General features: G+C 43.2%; 1 protein-coding gene across 6 annotated transcripts in view; it reads right to left on the bottom strand.

Moving 5' to 3' along the window:
- The window catches only part of celf1 (cugbp, Elav-like family member 1), a 275,180-nt gene that overhangs the window by 213,348 nt on the left and 38,030 nt on the right, over positions 1 to 23,802 (bottom strand). For 3 of the 6 annotated variants that reach the window (XM_041196580.1, XM_041196578.1, XM_041196582.1), the window contains exons 3-8: positions 20,557 to 20,744; positions 17,625 to 17,707; positions 4,211 to 4,259; positions 3,580 to 3,714; positions 2,306 to 2,385; positions 1,100 to 1,261 (exon numbers count right to left, since the gene is read on the bottom strand). In XM_041196580.1, the coding sequence (XP_041052514.1) occupies positions 1,100 to 1,261; positions 2,306 to 2,385; positions 3,580 to 3,714; positions 4,211 to 4,259; positions 17,625 to 17,707; positions 20,557 to 20,734 (687 nt within the window). In that variant the 5' untranslated portion in view covers positions 20,735 to 20,744. Of the gene's footprint in view, positions 1 to 1,099; positions 1,262 to 2,305; positions 2,386 to 3,579; positions 3,715 to 4,210; positions 4,260 to 17,624; positions 17,708 to 20,556; positions 20,745 to 22,002; positions 22,143 to 23,802 lie in introns of all 6 variants that reach the window. The other 3 variants (XM_041196579.1, XM_041196581.1, XM_041196584.1) reach the window with 2 other exon arrangements.

The following is a 23,802-nucleotide window of genomic DNA, read 5'->3' as shown; positions in this document are numbered from 1 at the left end:
TGAGCGTGAGCACAAGAGCAAGCATGAGAGCAAGAGACACGCACTAAAGAGAGAGAGCAGACAGGGAGAGGACAGTGACAGACAGGGGTTAATTCAACCATGTCATTGACACAGCTGAGGTTTGAAGACTGATTTCCTCGGCAGTTTACAATTTACAAAATGCACAATTTTGGCAACAGTCAGTATGGAAACACTGCACGGTAACCAGTTAGTGTGGCACAATTCTCAAATTGCACCATCTTTGTTAGTCAAGCTCCTGACCATCAATTAAATCTTAACCTTATACTAGACAAAGAAACAAGTATAACCCAGAACATTTTGTGTTTACACATCTGTACAAAGACAGATAAGGAGTAAGTGAGGAAGCCTGGGAGAAAGATATAGTGAGCAAGCAAATGGAAAAACATCAAAAAAAGTGAGAGAGAGGGAAAAAGGAGAAAAGAGTAAGGAGAAAAAGAGCAAGGGAATGGAGAAAGAGAGCACAAAAGCAGGAGTTGTTTAAATTCATTCAAGGGATGTGGGCATCGCTGGCAAGATCAGCATCTGTTGCCCATCCCTTCAACTGAGTAATTTCCCAGGCCATTTCAGAGGGCAGTTAGGAGTCAACCACACTGCTGTAGGTCTGGGCTCACATGTAGGACAGATCAGGTTAAGGTGGCAGCTTTTCTTCCCTGATGGGCCCTTGTGAACAAGACGGGTTTTACAACAATCTGGTAATTATGGACACCATTAACGAAAATGGCCTTTTCTTCCAGCTCATAAGTGAATTGAAACTCCCCAGCTACTGTGGTTGGTTATCCCCACATTGTTAATCCAGGCCAGTAACAGAGCCACCAATCATAAGAATCCTAAGTGACATGATGGTGGGTATGGGGCAACAGCCTGCAAGTATCTAAGAAACATGTACATCCCGATCATCAGCCAGGGTGAGGGTGGCAAGGGGAAGCAGTCTCACAAGAGGTGTGACAATGGGGGTAAGCAGAAGAGCACGGGTGTAGGTGGTGGCAGACGGGCGCGGGCCGGCAGGGAGAGGGCGGGTGAGGGCAGGCGGGGAGCAGGCGAGCACCCATGGAACCTCCCCGTTCCCCCCAGTACTCACTGCTAGATATTGGGGTCCAAGTGTGTTCAGCCCAGCCAGGTTGCCCCACATGGTGGCTGCGTTCAGCTGCTGCATTTGCTGTTGGAGCTGCTGAGCAATTCGTTTCTGCTCCTTATCCTTCTGTGTGTCAGCAAACTTCACAACGATCGGGGAAGAACAGCCCTATTCAGGAGAAAGAATTTAGAGCATATTGTAGCACAGGGTCGATCAGGGCGAGGGGGTCATCAGAGAGGGGCTGGGAGGGGGTGTCAGAGGCAGCGTAACGGGGAGGGGGGGGGGTCAGAGAGTGCGCACCGGGTGGGGGGGTGGGGAGGGTCAGAGGCAGCGTGCATGGTGGGGAGATGGTTGGGGCGAGACTAAAAGAGTGCGCGCAGCAAGTCCCACTACAGGGGAGGCTGGGGGCCAAAGCAGCTGCCAGCTGGTGGGGTGGCATTGGAGCCCATATCCATTGACAGATGTGTTTGGTTGCATCGCAGCTCAAAACTTAGTGAAGATGAGTTTACTAACTTCAAGAGGCCAACCGGTTTCATGGGCAGGTACAAGCAAAGCCCCAAGTGAGTATTTCTGGATTGTGATGGTAATTGTGAGCTGAGGAATTCTGTTCTAATTTTAATGAAGATGCAGGATCAAAGAGACCTGGGGATAAATGTACACAAACCTTTCCTCAGGGTAAAACAAGTTGAGAATGCTGTGAATAAAGTTTATGCGGTCTTTGGTTTCATTAAGGTACAAAGAATACAAAAGCAAAGAAGTTATATTGCACCTTGGACAACTCTGGTGAAACATTTGCTCAATTTCTCTGCTCAGTTCCAGACAAAACCTCGGAAAGGGTGTGGAAGAAATTTACTGGATACAGGACTTCAGTCATGTGGAGAAACTGGAATTATTCTTAGAATTGAGAAGATTTAAAGATTTGATCAGAGGTGTTGAAAATTGTTTTTGATAGATTAAATAAGGAGGGGGAGGTGATTTTTGTTAAAGCAGTGGGTTGGTGTGACATGGAATGCATTGCTTGCAAGGCCGGGGCAAACAGTTTCGGTAGTAACTTTCAAAAAGGGATCAGGGAAGTACTTGGAGGGGAAAACACGGCAATGCCATGAGGAACAGACTGTGGAATGGAGCTAGCACATTTAAATTGCTGGCACAGGCAGGCTGGGGCGAATAGCCTCGTGAGCTGTCTGATTCGGAATCTGGGACATGGCTCACCTCCATTGTCTGTGACTGGTGCATGGTCTTGATTGCATTCTGTGCCATTGATCGCGTTGCAAACGTTATAAAAGCACAACCTGTGGAGGAGACAATAGGCCATAAGAATATTAGAACATAAGAAATTGGAGCAGGAGTAGGCCATTCAGCCCCTCAAGCCTGCCCTGCCATTCAATGAGATCATGGCTGATCTGCCCCAGGCCTCAACTCCTCTGTCGTGCCAGCTCCTCATAGCCCTCAACTCCACGATCAGGAAAAGGGATCCAAATGCAGACACACGAGGCAGGCACCTGCCTATTATCCATACTCTGTCTCCTGTTGTTCAGCCAATTTCCAAGCCAGGTCAATAATTTGGTTTCAATTCCACGCACCTCAATCTCAGCAAAGAGGGATGAGGAACTTCAAATGCCTTTTGCAAGTCCACACAAAAAATATCCACACAAAATACAATTTACTCTACTTTAGTCACCTCTAACAAATTCAATCAGGATCATCAGGCATAATCCATCACTACTCTCACAGCAGGAGCAGCAGATGGTGTACAACAACCACCTAGGCTAACACAGGAGGGAAAGCCCAATCCAATAGAAGCCTCAATACAAAGTCAACGATAGATGAATTTTCCTTCCTTTCTTTAAACCTCCAGTGGCCATTTCTTATCTAATCGCAAGCATAACCGTGGCTTCCGTTCCCCAATTCCAGAGCGCGCGCACCCCCTCCTCGCGGGCAGGTGGGCGCACGCGCCCCCCCCTCACAGACACACACGCACCCCCCCTTCACAGACACACACGCACCTCCCCTTACAGACCTGCACCCCCACTCCCCTCACTCTCGCACGCACGCACACACACACACACACACACACACACACACACACACAATAGCCCCCCCTAGTCTCTGCCCAGCCCTTTGCACCTTCCACTCTAATTATTTCCTTCTCTTTTTTGTATTTTGATTCTCTCTCACAATCCATCTTACATAGAGGGGCACAGAGAACATAAGAGCTAGCAAGGAGAAGGTGAGGTCTACCATGAGCAGGCAGAGAGTGAGATAGTGAGACACAAAGAGTAAGAGCATTGTACTGATCAATATTTGTCAAATAGATTATTCTGTCTTTACCTCATGGCAATGTGTGTGTCTAAGTTTCCACCTCAGGACTCCGCCCGTTCCAAAATTCCAGCAGCAGCCATCGACCTAGGCCACCGACCCACCTGCTCCCTACATCCCTGAACAACTCTTTCTTCCTGAAGCCCTGTAATATTGGTTCCACTCACCTCGACTCAGTCCGTCTGGACCTCGTAATATTCGACATTCTTCTATCTGTCCAAACGGTGAAAACATGACACGGACATCGTTTTCATTGCATTTTTTGGAAATCATACCCACAAACAGCTTTCTGTCTTCCACAGCTGCAAGCAAACAAGGGGATAATTTTAGCGACAGATAATTATATAAGGAGGCACGTATATATACCAACTAACTCCCCCAAAACCTCAAGTTAGAGTTGTATTCCCTGGAAATGAGACATAAGGTGGGGGGTATTTGATCAAGGGTTGCAAGATATTAATGCGAACAGAGAGGGCCAGTGGAGAGAAACAACTTTCACTCGTCTAAGGCTAGACCTTCAGGAGTAAAATTAGGAAATGCTGCTACACACAAAGGGGTGATAGCAGTCTTGAATTCTCTTCTGCAGACCTTTGCTATCCAAGTGTTCACAGAGATGGGGCAAAGGCAGGTATATGTAGTTAGGTCACGGATCAGATAATCTCATTGAATGGCTGAACAGACACGAGGGCTCAAATGGCTGAGGTGTGTGGTCTACCCAGTCTCGCACACAGGTGCATGCAGTCTTTCCTGAGACGAGATGATAATGCCCTGTTTACTGATGAGCATGGACTGACTCACCATTGTTCTTCTCACTATCAGCTGGTTTCATCTGTATAGGATGGTGCATCTGGAGAAAGAGAAGAGGGAATGGATCAATCACTATACCGGGATGGCAGGAAGCTGCTTCAGATGGTCCATTCCTGCCCAGTAGCAACACAGTATGTCTGTGGCTTGAGTTCAAAAATCAAAGCTGATGCTCCAATGCAATACTTGGGGAATGCTATACTATTGAGGTGCCATTTCTTGGCTGAGACGTTAAGCCGAAGGCCCATCTGCCTGCTCAGACGGACGTAAAAGATCCCCTGGCGCTATTTTGAAGAAGAGCAAGGAAATTATCCCTGGTGCCCTGGCCAATGTTTATCCCTCAATCAACATAACAAAAACATATTATTTGGTCATTATCACATTGCTGTTTGTGGGAGCTTGCTGTGCACAATTTGGCTGTTGCCTTTCCTATATTACAACAGTGAGTGCACTTGAAAAAGTACTTAATAGGCTGTAAAACAATTTGAGATGTCTGGTGGCTGGGAAAAGCACTATATAAATGCAAGCCTATCTTTCCTTCAAATTATCTTGCCTGTGTGCACCCAAGAACACAGCAATCAGGAGCTGACCACACTCTGGGAGCCCAGCAAAAAACAAAGAATTTAGCCTGCAGTAACACTACAGGCATCATTAAAGCAAGCTCCATCACACTAAATAGTATCACCAGCAAGGTTAGCAGTCCATAAGTGTCAGTGTAAGGCACCCACAGGATAAAAAAGCAACAGAGTGTGAAAAGAATTGAAAGATAAATGAAATGAAAGTTAGGTTACAAAGCAAACATGTGGCTAGGAGGCAGGGGGACTCCAGTTATCCCTTGTTCAACACATGGGCAGAAGGTCTCTCTCCCTCATACAGACATATCAAATCATTGATATATAACTGCAGAAAGGAGATCTATCACTAAGTCCTAAGGAATCCCAGTAGAAACGGTCTCCCAGTCTCAGAAACACCTTCCTGCTTCTGAGCCAATTTTCAATCCAACTTGCCACTTGTCCTTGGATCCTATGAGCGTTTAATTTTATAAATGGTCTGCCACGTGGGATCGTGTCAGAAGCCTTGCTGAAATCCTACATGAAACACACCATACTCATCAGCCCTTCTTGTTACTTCCTCAAAACACAATTCAATCAGGCACAAACTTGTGTTATCAAATCCATGCTGACTGTCCTTGATTAATTCACACCTTTCTATCAGAAATTTTCCCAATAATTTCTCCTCCACCCCAGGCTAACTTGCCTATATTTAGACAAGTTAACCTGTCCTCCTTTTTAAACAACAGTATCATGTTAGCAAGTCCACCTGCAAAGTTTTGAAAATGATAATTGGACTCTTTGCTGTTTCCTCCCTTACTTTATTTAGCAGGCTCATATGTCCTACAACCAACAAGAAAACAAGCCAAATTAGATTTAATGAGTAATGAGCCAGATTTAATTAACAGCCGACTGATATGTGAACATTTATCCAATAGTGATCATAATATGATCACGGTTAGCATTCTTTAAAAGGAAGAAATGTGAAACATTGAATCATAGAATATAATCGTGAAATGGTTACAAAACAGGAGGTCACTCTGCCCCAACTTTCAGCAAGAGTCATTCTGCTCGTCCCATTCCCTCGCCCTTTCCCTGCAAATATTCTCTATTCAGATAATTCTCCAATTCCCTTTTGAAAGCCTTGAACAAGTCTGCCTCTACAACACTCTCAAGTAGTGCAGTCCAGACCCTAACCACTTTGTGTAAAAACATTTTACCTCATATGTTACTTTGGCTTCTATTGCTGTTCACCTCAAATCTGTGCCCTCTGGTTCTCAATCCTTCCACCAATGGGAACAGTTTCTCCCTATATATTCCATCCAGATCCCTCATGATTTTGAATACCTCTCTCAAATCTCCTCTTAACCTTCTCTTCTCCTAGAAGTGTCCAATCTACACAACTGAAGTTCCACACCATTGTTGTGAATCTTTTCAGCACTCTAACAGCTTCACATCATTGTTAAATTGTGAAGCCCAGAATTGGATATAATACTCTAGTTGAGGCTGAAACAGTATTTTACGCAAGTTTAACATAACTCCCTTGCTTTTGTACTCTATGCTACTATTTTTTTTTTGAAAAATATACTTTATTCATAAAATATCTGGAAGAACATTACAAAATATTTCAAAATCGCCATCACAAAAGTACAATCAGATTCAACTTTTACACATGGATCACGAGGTGCATCAATACAATCAATGAATATTACAATCATTTCAAGATGTTCATTGCAGACAATCAGACAATGGTATTGGAGTTATCAACATACATCATGTTGCACTCTGAAGTGCTTCAATACAATTATACGACTAGTATTCAATGCATACATTCATTGTGAGCTGTACAGTCCGAGGGGCTCCAAACAATTCCCAGCCCCTCAGTGCCCTATGGCAGAAAGGTCTTAGACAGCAACCTTTCCCCATTGCGCCTTTGCGGCAGCTGCCCCAAGCTTTAGTGCATCCCTCAGCTCTTAGTCCTGGACCTTGGAATGTGCCAGTCTGCAACACTCAGTCGGAACAACTCTTTGAGCTGGAAGACCAACAAGTTTCGGGCAGACCAAAGAGCATCTTTCACCGAGTTGATGATCCTCCAGCTGCAGTTGATGTTTGTCTCAGTGTGTCCCCCTGGGAACAGCCCATAGAGCACAGAGTCCTGTGTCACAGCACTGCTCGGGATGAACCTCGACAGAAACCACTGCATCTCTCTACTCTATGCTACAATTGATAAAGCCCAGGATGCCATATGCCTTATTAACCACACTCTCAACCTGTCCTGCCACCTTCAATCTGCTCCCCACACCCCCTTTAGAATTGTATTTTTTAAAGATCTCTCTGCTTTCTTCCTCCAAAATGAATCACTCCACACTATTCTGCCCTAAATTTCATTTGCCACTTGTCTGCCCTCTTTTTGAATTAACACCATACTCCTCATAGTTCACAATTCATTCAAGTTTTCTGTCATTTGCAAATTTTAATATTATGCTCTGTTCAGTCAAGTCTAGGTCATTAATATGTATTAAGAGCAGCAGGCATTTTAACAGTCAGTGTTCGGAGGGCCCCACTATATACCTTCCTCCAGAAGAACAACTGTTCACCACTACTGTTTCCTGTCACTCAGCCAATTTTGCATCTAAATTGCTAGTCACTTTTATTCCATAAGCTCTAACTTTGCTCACAAGTCTGTTGTGCGGCACTGTATCAAATGCCTTTTGAAAGTACACAAACAGTATTACCCTCATCATCCCTCTGTTACCTTGTCACTAAACTTAGTCAAGTTAGTTAAACATGATTTGCTCTTAACAAAGCCATGTTATCTTTTGTATTAATTAACCCACATTTGCCCAAGTGACGATTAGTTTCGTCCTGAGTTATCGTTTCTAAAAACTTCCCCACCGCTGAGGTTAAACTTATTGACCTGAAATTGCTAGGCTAATCCTTACACCCTTTTTTTGAACAAAAGCTTCATCATAACCTATGTTCATATGGTTATAATCATATGTTCTGCTGAAGGGTCATGAGGATTCGAAACGTCAACTCTTTTCTTCTCCGCCGATGCTGCCAGACCTGCTGAGTTTTTCCAGGTAATTCTGTTTTTGTTTTGGATTTCCAGCATCCGCAGTTTTTTGTTTTTATCTTCATCATAACCTGCTTGCTTTTGTATTCTATGCCACCACTTATAAAGCTTAGGAACCCACATTCCTTACTAACCACGTTCTCGATCGTCAACAATTTGTACACATATACCCTCAGGTCTCTCCGTTCCCTTTGGAATTGTGGCATTTATTAAAATTCTAGATTTAAAAAAGGCTGACTTCAATGGGGAGAGACAGACTATCCACAGTAAACTGGACAAATCTGTTCATGGGTAAAATCACAGATCAGCTGAAAATGTTCAAAAAATAATTTATTATACAGAGCTGGCTTATACTCCTAAGGGGCAAGAGTTCTACTTGCCAAGAAGACAGCCGAGGAAACTAAAGAGGTAAGAGACAACATAAAAGTAAAATAAAAAGCCCACAAAAATACAAAAACTGGTATGGGCCTTGGCAACTGTGCAAGAAAAACAAAAAAGTGACAGAACAGGTCGTAAAGAGTTACATAAAGAGAATATGAAAAGAAACTTGTAACAGATATCAAAATTAATACATATCTTTTTAATAGTTATAGTGGAAAAATAAGCGTGGTCTGGTGTCATTTAAACACCGATAATGGTATTGGTGTCAATGAGAAGAAAGAAATGGCATTGTGTCAGTATTTACAGTAGAGGTTAGCATGCTGGATATCCCAAGCAAACTAATGCTGAAACAGGAACTCAACAAGCTTAACGTAACTGAAATAACATTAACTAAGAAAATAATGGTACTGAGCAGTGCCAAATCCCCAAGGCTAGATCCATTCCATCCATTTTAAAGGAAATAAGTGAAAACTTTAAACCTCCATGATCTTCCAAAATTCTTTCAAAGCAAAAACTGATGCTTTAGGTTCAAAAATTGAACATATTGTTTGCTTTTTAAGAAAGGTAAACCAGGAAACTGAAGGCTATTTAGCTGAACATCTATTATTGGGGTATTGCCTAAGTCTGCAATTAAGGATACCGTGGATATTTTCAACTTTTTATTTAATATTCGTTCACAGGATGTGGGCATTGCTGGCTAGGCCATGATTTATCCCCCATCTTTAATTGCCCTTGAGATAGTGGTGGTAAGTTGCCTTCTTGAACCGCTGCAGTCCCTGTGCTGTTGGTACACCCACAGTGCTGTTAGGGAGGGAGCTCCAGGATTTTGACCCAGTGACAGTGAAGGAACTGTGATATATTTCCAAGTCAGGATGGTGTGTTTTCAACTGATCAGAGGGAACCAGCATGCCTGATGAACCTGACAGAATTTTTTTTGAAGAGATGATTAACATAATAGACAGGGGAATGTCTATGGATGTTACTTATATGGAATTCCAGGAAACATTCCATAAAGTTTCTCAGAAGAAATTGCTAGCTAAAGTTGAAGCTCATGCAATTGAAGGCCTCATTATTAACCTCATTAAGAAACTGCTTGAGTGAGAGAGAGAGAGAGAAGCGAAAATGTGCAACTCTAGTTGGCACGATGTAACTAATGGTGTCCCACAAGTATGTGTTGTGGCCTCAACAACCCAGCATATCAACAATTTAGATAATGGGATAAAGGCACACATCCAAGTTTGCTGATGTAATGAAGATAGGCAGTATTGTAAGCTGTGGAGGTGGAAGCATAAACTTACAAAGAGATATCAGAGAAGCTCCATGTTTTCAAAAGGAAATTGGATGGGCACTTAAAAGAAATAAACTTGTAGAGCTATGGGGGTAGATCAGGGGAATGGGGCTGACTGGATTGCTACACAGTTGGATGACATGGCCATCCGCTATGCTGTAAATGACACTATTTTGATAGATTAAGTGAATGGGCAAAACTCTGGCAAACTGATTTTAATGTAGGCAAGTGCGAGGTCTGTCACTTTAAATCCAAAAAGAATAAATTTGAGTACTTTCTAAATGGTGAAAATCTAGAAACAGTGAGCTGGGGTACATATACATAGATCATTAAAATGTTATGGACAAGTACAGGTAAACAGGAATGGAATTCTGACCTTTATACTTAGAGGACCATAATAAAATGGGGTAGAAGTCATGCTACAGCTACACAAAGCACCAGTTAGACAGAGGAACACTTTCAACTGGCTGGGGGAACTTGGACTGGGAGACAGAGTCTAAAAGTTAGAGACAGGGCTTTTAGAAGTGAAATTAGGAAATACTTCTACATACAAGGAGTGGTAAACGTTTGGAACTCTCTTTCATAAATGGCAGCTGACGCTAAATCAATTGTTAATCTGAGATTGATAGGTATTTGTTAACCAAAGGTATTGAGGGATATGGAGCAAAGACAGGTATCTGGGATTAGGTCACAGATCAGTATGATCTCATTGAAAGGTGAATGAGACTCAGTGAGCTAAGTGGCCGAATGCTGGTCCTCAGTTTTTATTCCACTTAACCTTATTTGTCATCTGCAAATGCCCAAGTTATGACCTGCAACCTCAAGTCTAAGTCATTAATGTATATCAAAAGGAGCAGTTATTCTGAAACTGAATCCTGGGGAAACTCATCTTCCTCCACTATTTCCAAGAAACGGTCACTCACCAGGACTTTTGCCAGTTTTGTATCCATGCTACTACTTTTATCCCATGGCTTCAATTTTGCGAGCAAGGGGTGCTTTATCAAACACCATTTGAAATTCCACACATGCAACATCAACTGCAATGTCCTCATTGACTCTCTTTGTTACCTCATCAATAGACTCAATCAAATTTATCAAACATGATTTGCCCTTAACAAGCCCATGCTGACTCTCCTTTATTAGTCTATCATTGTCTGAGTGTCTCTTTATTTTCTTCCAGCACTATATTAACTGGACTGTAATTTTCAGTTTTATCCACTTTTGAACAAGGGTATAACATACTCCAGTCCTCCAGCCCCACCTCCGTATCGAAGGAGAATTAGAATACTGTGGCCAGCAACTCTGCAATTTCCACCCTTCGCAATACAGAATGCATCGCCATCCAGAATGGACTGGATGACTTATCTCCTTCAAATATGTCAATGTTTGTTATATCTTAATCTAATTTTTACCAGATTCAGGATTCTGACAACCTCATTTACCGTAACTTTGGCAAAATCCTCACCCTCGGTAAACAATAATGCAAAGTAGTCCTTCAGCCCCTCATTCATGCTTTCTGTCTACATCGATAGATTTCCACTTTGGTACTTAATTGGTCCCATCGCTCATCTGACAACCCTGTTTTTGTTAAGATACCTACAGAAGACCGCAAGATTTTCATTTCTGATAGGGACCAATCTAGCTTTATGCTGTCTCTTTTACTCTCAATTCATGATTCATTTCTCCTCTGTACTTAAAATTCCGCTTGATTGTTCCTTGTATTGTCAAGTTGACATCTAGCATTTTTTAAATTCTTTCATGGGATGTGAGCATCTCTGGCTGGGCTAGCATTTATTGACCATCCGTAACTGCCCTCAAGAAGGTGGCGGTGAGCTGCCTTCTTGAATCGCGGCAGTTCATGTGGTATAGGTACACCCACAGTGCTGTTGTGGACAGAGTTCCAGGGTTTTGACCCAGCGACAGTGAAGGAATGGCAATATATTTCCAAGTCAGGATGGTGAGTGACTTGGAGGGGAACTTCCAGACGATGGAAGTTCCTATCTATCTGCTATCCTTGTCCTTCTAGATGGCAGTGGTCGTGGGTTTGAAAGATGCTAAGGAGGTTTGTTGAGTTGGTGCAGCGCATCTTGTAGATGGCACAGACTGCTGCCACTGTGCGTCAATGGAGGAGAGAGTAGATGGTGGATGAGGTGCCAATCAAGTGGACTACTTTGTCCTCAATTATATAGAGTTTCTTGAGTGTTGTTGGAGCTACACATATCCAGGCAAATGGAGAGTATTCCATCACACTCTTGACTTGTGCCTTGTAAGGTGGTGGACAGACTTTGGGGGGTCAGGAGGTGAGTTACTCATCGCAGGATTCCCAGCGTCTGACCTGCTTTTGCAGCCACAATATTTATATGGCTAGTCCAGTTCAGTTTCTGGTCAATGGTTACCCCCAGGATGTTGACAGTGAGGGATTCAGTGATGATAATGCCATTGAATGTCATGGGGAGATGCTTAGATTCTCTCCTTGTTGGAAATGGTCATTGCCTGGCACTTGTGTGGCACAAATGTTACTTGTCACTTGTCAGCCTAAGCCTGAATATTGTCCAGGTCTTGCTGCCAATGGACATGGACAGTTTCAGTATCTGAGGAGCTGTGAATGGTGCTGAACATTGTGCAATCATCAGCAAACATCCCACTTCTGACCTTATAATGGAAGGAAGGTCATTGATCAAGTAACTAAAGATGCTTGGGTCTAGGACACGAACCTGAGCAACTCCTGCAGTCCTAAGGCTGAGATGACCATACATTATCTTTTCCCATTACATTCAACTCCCTTAATTCCTTCATCACCCAGACAGCTTTGACTGCCTTCCATTTCGCTCTTGAGGGAATGAGCCTACACTGTGCTCTTTAGAGGCTGACCACTTTTCTATTTCATTTCAACAACTTGGATTTGTATAGTACCATAAAGATGGCAAAATGTCCCCAGGCCCTTAACAGCTGGAATACCAATAAAAATAGTATTGACACTGAGTCACATAAATATAGATGACCAAAAGCTTGGTTAAAGAGGTAGAATTTAAAGAGCATCTTAAAGGAGAAGATGTAAAGAGGCAGAATGGTTCCAAGAGAGAATTCCAGAGCTGAGGGCCGAGGCAGTTACAAGCACGGACGCCAATGGTGCAGCAATTAAAATTGGGGATTTGCAAGAGGTCAGGATTGGAAAAGCACAAAGATCCCAAAGGCTTGTGGGACTGGAAGAGGTTAGAGAGATAATGGAGGGACTTAAAAACAAGGAGGCAGTGTAGGTCAGCAAGCCAGGAGAATATTGGTTCAGTCAAGTTTAGAGGTACAAAGGCACGGAGCACAGGTTCAGCAGCAGATAACCCGGGAAGGGTTGAATCGTGCAATATTTGAAGGTGGAAGTAGGCAGTCTTGGTGAGGGAACAGGTATGTAAGTCAGACATTCCACTTAAGGTCAAACACAACACTAAGATTACGAAAGATCCAGCCCAGCTTCAGAAAGAGCCAAGGAGAGAGACAGTGATCAGGAAACTGGGTTCATGATGCAGACCAAAGACAATGGCTTCTGTCTTCCCAGTATTTTGTGGGGAATGTCAGCTCATCTAACATTGGCTATTGGGCAAGCAGAGAGGTCCAAACTGGTTGCTGTGAGAACTGAATGGCTTCAGCGTACATGTAGTGCCTGATGTTGTGCTTTCTGATGATACTCCTAAGGGGCAGCAGGTAGATGAGAAATAGAAAGGCACCAAGGAGAGATCACTAGAGGTAGCCACGCAGGAGTGGGAAGAGATGAGGAGGGACAGTTTACCACGGCCATTTTCTCCAATTTGTTCTTGGGATGTGAGCCTCGCTGCCTGAGCCAGTATTGATAGTCCAAACCTAATGACCCTTAGGCAGCTGGTGGTGAGCGGCCTTCCTGAACCACTGCAGTGCATGTGGTGTAAGAACACAACAGTGCTGTTAGGGAGGGAGTTCCAGGATTTTGATCCAGGATGGTGTGTGACTTGGAGGGGAACTTGTAGGTGATGGTGTTTCCATGTGTCTGGTGCCCTTGTCCTTCTAGGTGGTAGAGGTCCCAGGTTTGGAAGGTGCAGTCAAAACAGCTTTGGCAAGTTGTTCCAATACATCTTGTATATGGTATACACTGCTGCCACTGTGCGTCAGTGGTGGAGGGAGTGAATGTTTAAGGTGGTGAATGGGGTGCCAATCAAGTGGGATGCTTTGTCTTGGATGGTGTCAAGATTTTTGACTGTTGGGGGGGGGGAATTCCCAGCTTTGACCTGCTCTTTTAGCCACAGCATTTATATGGCTGGACCAATTAAGTTTCTGATCAACAGTAACCCCCAGGATGTTGATGGTGGGGGATTCAGGATTGGTCATGTCACTGAACATCAAGGGATGATGATTAGATTCAGTTTTATTGGAGATGGTCATTGCCTGGCACTTGGGTGACACAATACTACTTGCCAATTATTTGCCCAAACCTGAATATTGCCCAGGTCTCCATGAGGACACAGGCTGCTTCAGTATCGAATCCTACTATGCAATCAGCAAACATCCCCACTTCTGACCTTATGATGCAGGGAAGGTCATTGATGAAGCTGCTGAAGATAGTTGGGTCGAGGATACTACCCTGAGGAACTCCTGCAGTGATGTCCTAGAGCTGATATGACTGACCTCCAACAACTACAACCACCTTCCTTTGTGCTAGGTATGACAGCGGAGAGCTTTCCCCCAATTCCCATCAACTCGAGTTTTGCTAGGGTTCCTTGATGACATCAAGGCAGCGTTTGACCAAGTGTGGCAAGGGCAGTCACCACCTCACCTCAAACTCAGCTCTTTTGACCATGTTTGGACAAAAGCTGTATTGAGGCCTGGAGTCAAGTGGCCCTGGCAGAAACCCAAACTGAGCAGGTTATTGCTGAGTAAGTGCCACTTAACAGCAGTGTCAATGATATTTTGCTGATGATCAAGAGTAGACTGATGGGATAGTAATTGGCCAGGTTGGATTTGTCCTGCCTTTTGTGCACAGGACATACCTGAGCAATTTTCCACATTGTCAGGTAGATGCCAGTGTTGTAGCTGTACTAGAACAGCTTGGCTAGGAGCACTGCTAGTTCTGGAGCATAAGTCTTCAGTAGTACTGCCAAGATGTTGTCAGGGCCTTTGCTGTACCCAGTGTCTTTAGCCATTTCCTCATGTCATATGGAATGAATCAAATTGGCTGAAGGCTGGCATCTATGAGAGTGGGACCTCAGGACGAGGCAAAGATGGATCCACTCAGTACATCTGACTGAAAATGGCTGTAAATGTTACAGCCTTGTCTTCTGCACTGCCGTGCTGTGCTTCCTCCATCAGTGAAGAGGAGTATATTTATGGAGCCTCCTCCTCCAATTAGTTGTTTTAATTGTCCATCACCATTCACAACTGGATGCGTTAGGAATGCAGAGCTTTAATCTGATCCAATGACTCAGTGGTCACTTAGTTCTGTTTATAGCATGCTGCTTCCACTATTTAGCATGCATGCGAGGTGTATGTTGTGGCTTCACCAGATTATTTTTAGATATGCCTGGTGTTGCTACTGGCATGCAACTTACACTTCTCATTGAACCAGGGTCAGTTCTGCCTGCTAGTTTTTGGCTCCAATTTATCTGCGCTAGAAATTTGATGAAATTACCCCTCCCCCAGGTAAGTATTTTCACTCAAGATTATTCCTCGCCCTTCTCCATAACTAATCTAAATTTTATGATACTATGATCACTATTCCCGAGAAGCTCCCCCATGGGATATTCTTCAATTGACCCCCAGGATTAGCTCTAGCAATATCTCATCCTCACGAGGCATATGAATTAGCAGTAGGAGTAGGTCATTTGGCCTCTCAAACCTGATCTAACATTTGAAAAGATCTTGGCCTTCATGATTGTAGCATCTACTTTCCTGTCTTGCCCTTGCCCTTTGACTCCCTTGTCAGTCAAGAAGCTGGCTAACTCAGCCTTAAAAATATTTAATGACCCTGCCTCCTCTGTTCTCTGAGGAACAGGGTTCCATAGACTAATGACCCTCACTGCCCCATTCAATATTGGAGTAGCCAAAGTTTCCCATTATCACTTCTCTATAGCTCATGCACTTCAGAAATTGTTCTGCAGATCTGCTCTGCGATTTCCTTCTCAGTATTTGGTAGTCTATAATATGCACCAAGTCGATGAATAGGCCCTCTATTTAACTGTTATTTAAACTCAACACCATTCAGGGAAAAGCTGCTTGAATGACATCCCATTTACCACCTTAAACATTCACTCACTCCACAGTGGCAGCAGTGTGAACCATCTATGAAATGCACTGCAACAATCAAAGGTTCCTTTGACAAACCTTGCAAAGGCATGGCCGCTTTCACCTAGAACTTTCACCTGCTCTTAGCAGACACATGGGAATGCCATGACATGCAAGTTCGCCCAACTTGGAAATACATTACCTTCTTTCATTATCAATGCCATGGGACTCCCTAACTGCACATGGGTGTACCTAAAAGACGCAGGCTGCAGTTCAAGGAGGCAGCTCACTGCCACCTTCTCAAAGACAATTAGGGATGGACAATAAACATTGGCCTTGTCAACCAAGCCCGTATACCTCAAATGAACATTAAAAACTCCATTCAAACAGATTCTATGTTAACATTTCAGTTAATGCCTAGTTCTGATGAAAGGTCATAGACCTGAAACATTAACACTATTTCTCTCTCCATAGATGTTGCCTGACCTGCTGAGTGTTTCCAACATATTGTTTCTTCTCAGATTTGCAGATCCACAGTACTTTCTTTTTGTGTTTGCGGATTGATTCTGCCTTTTATTCTGCCAGGTCATTCTCTCTTTCTTGGATCATATATTTTCCTGAATTAGTTACCCCTTCCTTAATTTTTCCTTCCCTTTTATATCCCTGAATATCTTCTACCCATGAATGTTGAGCATCCAATTGCCCTCTTTTTTGAGTCAGGTCTCAGATATTGCAATCATATTCCCATGTGGCTCTTGGTGTCTGTAGCTCATCAACCTTATTTACATACATGCACTCCAAGCCTAACTTCAACCCCCTTTATATTTTCTATCATCTGTCATAATTCCTTAATATTCCTAACTCCAGCTGTTTCTTTCACTCCTCCATGCACCTTGTTCTTAAAGATGCACAGGCTTTTCTTCACTCGTTGTCTTTTAAATCTCCTGGTGGTTTCTGACCTCATGCCACTACAAGGTCCTGTACAACTGTCAGCAAAATCCAATGTAGAGCAACTGACTGACTGGCTGTCATGATGGTATCTGTGCTTTTAAAGTGTGTCTTTTTTGTGACAGACCCTAACTGGAACGGATATGGAAACTTCAGCTAGCTGAAAGGAAAACAGAAACTTCAGGTTTCTAGTGAAACTGATATTGTTTGAAAGCAGAAAAAGACAGAACCATTTGAGCTCTGATTCGAGTAGGGCTCGAGTAGTACAGGTGCGCTGAAGATGGAGGTTGGATCCAGGAGCTGGGAATAGGCAAATACATAATTGCTACAACTGTTTCTGTTACGAAGATAACATTGGTGGATCTACACCATCAAGGTCGTCGAAAGCAGCACTGAGCAGTGCATATGCCATTTTGGTAAAGACTATGGCTAGGGTTGGTTGGGTTCTGCAGTCAGCTGGGGATCAGGCTAAATCTTCAAGAAAAAGGAGCTGGAATTCTACTGGAGAAAGTTCAGAGCTTTGAAGGACCCTATGACTGAAATTGATGCCTCATGTGCTGAGTGGGCTGCCTAGTAAATCTGTCAGATTGATCTTTGTTCTATCTGCTATTTAATGTGTAATTTATACTTGTAAGAACCACAAGTTGCCTGTAAATTCATGTTTAATTTATGCTGATTTTGGTTTGATCGTTAAAGTAGAAGTTGTAACAAGTGAAATGTTGTCCGCTGGTTTTCTTCTCGGGATCATTCAGCAAATTTGGTTCTTCTGGTTTATTGATCTCATCAGGCATTATAAATTTCAGTTTAACTGCACACATGGAATGGTGTCAGCTTGGTCGAAAAGGTAGCACCCTTACAGACACCAAATCGGCTCCAATCCCTGACCTGTTCAAGTGTTAAGGTTGCCATGGACATACTCACCCCAGGTAGAATCTTCATATTGTGAAGAGCGTTTTGTGCTTCCAGCGCCGCTTTACGGGTATAAAATGTTACAAAGCAACAACCTAGAATGAAAGGAAAAGAGTGAACAGCAGAAATGTTGCCTCGCCTGTCAAATCCTAGCACTTTGTGGCCCTTCCCAGCTGCTCTGGCATTGATCAATTCCTGACTATGTTATGACCGAGATGGGAGGAGTGCACTGTCTGTCTCTAGTCCCACTACTCCACAGGTCACAACATACATTTAAATGATTTTCCAGCAAGCTATATGGCCAAATATTTGCTTTCCTTATGAATCCGAGAATGAACACTCAATGCCCAGGTTTCTTCAATAAACAAAATTATTAGTTTATTATAAAACCAGACTCGTCAAGTAGAAGGAAAAGCTTATAAACATACAGCATGAAATATGAAGTATAATAATTACTCTAAATCCCCTAACTCTCACACACAAACACACCAAAAAAATAAATAAAAGGAATTCTGCCCAAAAGGTTAAAAGTCAATGGTTCAAGGGGAAATGGTATCTGGATTATACAGTCGGTCTCTCAGCGCTGGTCTGTGAAACAATCGATGACTCTTGCACTACTTTCCAGGTGGACTTTGTGGAAAACTTTCAGTCAGTCAATTTGAGAACATAGAGTGACTTCGGAGCAACTTCCATTCACCTTTTGCTTTGGACTGGGTCTGGAGCTTCAGGAGCTGTTGTCTTCTTTACCCAAGCAGCTGATCCTTCTAGTTTTCTCCCCCAAAGTAAAACCAGCACACCAGCTTTTTAAACACAGCTTTCCAGGCACGGTTTTTTCAAAGCCATAAACCACCATGTGACCCTTTTGTAAAAAGTCCACTTGGGTCAAGAGGTTTCCAGCTTCTTTAAAACTGCTTAATTACCTTTTCCTGTAAAATGCTGTCTTTTCCAGGAACAACAGCAACCAGAGTCCTTGCATTAACCCTTTAAGGGACAGGGTCCTTTAAAACCCAAATTCTTCCAGAGTGTTCTTAGTCCTTGAAGATGAGCCATTTTCTGTGATTAAAACGTTTATGACAATTATTCCTTCTTCCCCTTCAGGTGCTGCTAAGACTGAAGAACAGTCCAAACTATGGCATAGTAGCAGTGCTCCATTCACATTTAGTCCTGCCCACATTGACATGAGTCTGTCCAACCTGGCTCTTGGACTGGGCGTTAACATCCCTCCCACACCCCTGCCTGAAACCCAGCAAAAGGGTGCAGCTACTCAGCTGCTACACCACTGATTCTGCAATGTGGTGCTGCAGCAACCCTACCACCCTCACCCCAGGACCATCCCTTGGAATAGATCCAGGATGCAAAGCAATTTTAGCAATCTGCGGTCAGCACTCAAAGCTCACTGCTGCCCCAATCCTCCTCACTAATCTGACAAATTTATCAGAGCTCTTTGAGGACAAGCAGGGTGGATAAAGGGGAACCGGTAGATGTAGTGTATCTGAATTTCCAAAAGGCATTCAATAAGATGCCACATCAAAGGTTATTGCACAAGATAAGAGTTCATGGTGTTGGGGGTGTTGCATTAGCATGACAGAGGATCGCTAGCTAACAGGAAACAGAGTCAGGATCAATGGGTCATTTTCAGGTTGGCAAACTGTAACGAGTGGAGTGCCATGGGGATCAGTTCTGGGGCCTTAAGTATTTACATCATCTATATCAGTGATTCGGATGAAGAGACCAAATGTATTGTAGCCAAATTTGCTGACGGTAGGAAGGTGGGTAGGAAAACAAGTTGAGAGTGGGGTACAAATAGTCTGCAAAGGGATGAGAGATCAGTTAAGTGAATATAATGTGGGGAAATGAGAGGTTGTCCACTTAGGCAGGAAAAATAGAAAAGCAGATTATTAATTAAATGGAGAGAAACTGTAGAATTCTGCAGTACAGAGGGATCTGTGTATCTTTGTACACAAATCACAAAAAGTCAGCATGCAGGCACAGCAAGTAGTTAGGAAGGCAAATGGAATGCTGGCCTTCATTGCAAAGGGAGATGGAGTACAAAAGTAGGGAAGTCTTGCTACAATTGTACAGGGCATTAGTGAGGCTTTGCCTAGAGTATTGTGTACAGTTTTGGTCAACTTAAGAAGTAGATTGGAAGCAATCCACTGAAAGCAGTTCAGAGAAGGTTCACTAAGCTGATTCCTTATGAGGAAAGCTTGAGCAGGTTGGGCCTGTACCCACTGGAGTTCAGAAGAATTACAGTTGGTCTTCTTGATTCAAAGGGAGCTTGACAGGATAGATACTGAGAGTGATAGATACTGAGAGTGATAGATACTAAGAGAGTGTTTCCCCTCATTGGCAAGTCTAGAGCTAGGGGGCACAGTTTCAGAACAATGGATTTCCCATTTAAGATGGAGATGAGGAAAATTTCTTCTCTCAGAGGGTCACTGGTGTTTGGAAATCTCTAGTCCAAAAAGGTGGAGGCTGGATTATTGATTATATTTATGGTTGAGTTAGACAGATTTTTGATTGGCAAGGGAGTCAATAAAGTGGAGTTAAGGTCCCAATCAGATCAGCCATGATGTGACTGAACAGTAGAGCAGGCTCGAGGGACTGAATGGCCTTATGTTCTTATGTTGAGTGCAAGTGGCTGATGAGATTGGGAGACCAGTGACTGCATTTCCAAAAAGGCTCTAGGTCTCGACACCCAGAGCAAGGGGGCACCCAGAATGACACAGGTTCAGAGCGCCCTGAGACCAAACACAAGCTAAGGGCTCTGGGCTCCCAGATACCCAGACTGAGGGAGCCCAATATGAACACAACCACTGAAGTTGCACAAAACCCACAATTCAAGGGTTGGGTTGTATCTCGTAATTGTCAAAGAGCCTACCACAAAATTGGTGTTGGCAGACACTGACTGAAGTTGAGGCACATCAGATTTTGGCAAGCTCACCTTTACTCTGAGGAGGGTTCTGACTTCTGTCTCGAAGTACATTTATTTCATACACGGCACCATACTGCTCAAAGAGCTCCTTCAGCTCCTTTTCCGACCAGGATCGTGGAATCTGACCTACAAACATCTTGATACAGTCGATGTCGGGCTGGTCGGGGTGATCCAGGGACCCGTTCATCTTCTTTGATCTATGCAAAGGAGAAATGGCAACAAGGTTATAAACCATGGACTGGCACAGGAGTAGCAGAAGCATTAGAGAGAGGGGCAGTCTCAAAGTTTCACAGTCAGTGCACGAGTGGGTCAGAGAGGGCAGTGGATGCGGAGATGGTGCTAGAACACTACAGACCTGTGCATCCTTTCAGCACAAACCTTCTCTGACAGTAAGGGACTCCTCGATCCAGGTAATGATCACTAATGAAATCCTTCCTGTTGTAACTCTTGAACCCATCTTGCATCAGTTTATAACTGTCATTTCAGGGCATTACATATTTGTTAAATTTCCTCTCATGTGCTTTCTTATCTTGTCCAAAGAGAACTACTTTTTAGGCAATTTGTGTTCCTGAGCTCAGACTGAGAATTAGCCTTGTCCCTTACCTAGACTATTACCAGTCCTGTGCTTCAGTGACCAATGATGAATGAGCTTTTCCAAAAGCTTTGCCCGTACAGAAAAATTCCGCACCATAGCATCATGGCCCCAGCACTCACAGGCAAGGGTCGGAATATGTTCCCAGAAAGAAAAGGGAGGAGGTTCCAAAGCTCGACTTCCCTGAAAGTCAAAGAGCATCTAAAGTAGGATATGGCAAAAGAGGGTTGTTTATGTCAGGTAGCGAGAGCAGAGGTGAAATTAAAAAGGAAATTAGCAAAGCAAAGAAAAGAAACATTGGCAAGATTAATCAAGGGAAACCCAAATAGGTTTTCTAAATCCTGAAATATCAAGAGATTAACTAAGAACAGAGTAATGCAATGAAAGACTGAAAAGGTGAACTTTGTGTGTAAAGGCGATGTGGGCATGGTTCTGAATGAATACTTTGCATCATCTTCACAAAAGGGGGGGACAATATGGACACTGCAGTTAGGAAGGAGGATGAAATATGGAATGGTGTAAATAAAATGGTATGGTGAGAGGGGAAATATTAAAGTGTTTAACGTCTTTGAAGGTGGATAACTGAATAGCTACCGATGATGTGTATCCTTGGCTACAGGTGAAGTGCCAGAGAACTGCTAACATTTGTACCTTTGTTTAAAAAGGGAGGGTGGGATAGGCCAAGTAATGACAGGCCACTCGGCCTAAACTCAGAGATGGGAAATTCCAAAGTCCTGCTAGCTTTTCCATTCAATTCCCTCTTAAAAGCTTCAACTGGTCCTGCCTCCAGCACATTCTCAGGCAGCGAATCCTAAACAGTTGCTGCGTGAAAATATTTTACAACAAGCAATTTTTCCAATTACCTTAAATCTCATGAATCTTTGCCACGCCCGTGTCTTCACATCCTTCCTGTGTTGTGCCCAAAACTGGACGCAATACTCCAGTTGAGGGTGAACCAGTGTTTTTTGCAGGTTTATTCTAACTTCTTTGATTTTTGTTGCCCCTATTAATAAAGCCCAGAATACTGTATGTTTTATTAACTGTGCTGTCAACCAGTCCTGCCACCCTCAATGGCTTAGGCACATATACACCCAGGTCCCTCTGCTCCTGCACCCACTTTAGAATTGTTCCCATTGTTTTATATTCTGTTTGTTCTACTAAAATGAATCACTTCACACTTCTCTGCATTAAAGTTCATCTGCAATGTGTCAGCCCATTCTACCAGCTTGTTTATGTCCCTTTCAAGATCTGCACTATCCTCTTCCCCATGTTTCACAATACCGCCAAGTTTCATATCATCCACAAATTTTGAAATTGTGCCCTGTACACCAAGGTCTGGATCATTAATATGCATCAGGACAACTAGTGGTCCGAATGCTGACCCCTGGGGAATTCCGCTATAAACCAGTCCAAAAATCATCCATTAACCACAACTCTGTTTCCTGTCACTCAGCCAATTCCGTATCCATGTTACTACTGTCCCTTTATTCCATGAGCTTTAACTTTGCTCACAAGCCTGTTGTGTGGTACTTTATCAAATGCCTTTTGGAAGCCCATTTTCACCACATCAGCATGACCCTCATCAAGAGAAAAGCAAAATACTGTGAATGCTGGAAATCTAAAGCAACAAAATATACCAGAAATACTCAGCAGCTTAAGCAGCATCTGTGGAGAGAAACAGAGTTAACACTTCAGGTTAAGTGACCTTCCATCAGAACTGTTCTGCTACATACGAACAAATGAACAAGGAGTAGGAGTAGGCCACTTGGCCCCTTGAGCCCGCTCTGCCATTCAATAAGATCATGGCTGATCGGAACGTAACCTCAAGCCCACGTTCATGCCTACCCCGATAACCTTTTATCTCCTTGCTTATGAAGAATCTATCTAGCTCTGTCTTAATATTCAAAGGCTCTGCTTCCACTGCCTTTTGAAGATGAGAGTTCCAAAGACTCTCAACCCTCAGGAAAAATTTCTCATCTCTGCCTTAAATAAGCGACCCCTTATTTTTAAACAGTGACCCCTGGTTCTAGATTCTCCCACAAGAGGAAACATCCTCTCCACATCCACCCTGTCAAGACCCCACAGGATCTTTTGTATTTCAAACAAGTCACCTCTTACTCTTCCAAACCCCAGAGGATACGAGCCTAACCTGTCCAACCTTTCCTCATATGACAACTCACCCGTTCCTGGTATTAGTCTGGTAAACTTTCTGAGCTGCTTCCAATGCATTTACATCCTTCCTTAAATGAGACCAGTGCTGTACACAATACTCCAGATGTGGTCCCACTAGTGCCCTGTACAACTGAAGCATAACCTTCTTTTGTATTCAATTTCCCTCACAATAAATGATAACATTCTATTAGCTTTCCAAATTACTTGCTGTGCCTGCATAGAACTTTTTGTGATTCATGCACTCAGACACCCAGATCCCTCTGCATCTCAGAGCTCTGCAATCTCTCATCATTTCGATAATAGTTATTTTTTATTCTTCCTAACAAAATGGACAATTTCACACTTGCCCACATTATACTCCATTTGCCAGATCTTTGTTCATTCATTTAAACTACTTATATCCCTTTGTAGCTACCTTTTGTCCCCATCACACTTAATTTCCTACCTATTTTTGTGTCGTCAGTAAATTTAGCAACTATTCCTTCAGTCCC

The sequence above is a fragment of the Carcharodon carcharias genome, chromosome 10 (genome assembly GCF_017639515.1).
Source record: "Carcharodon carcharias isolate sCarCar2 chromosome 10, sCarCar2.pri, whole genome shotgun sequence".
Taxonomy (NCBI): domain Eukaryota; kingdom Metazoa; phylum Chordata; class Chondrichthyes; order Lamniformes; family Lamnidae; genus Carcharodon; species Carcharodon carcharias.
This window is presented reverse-complemented; position numbering and strand designations above follow the sequence as displayed.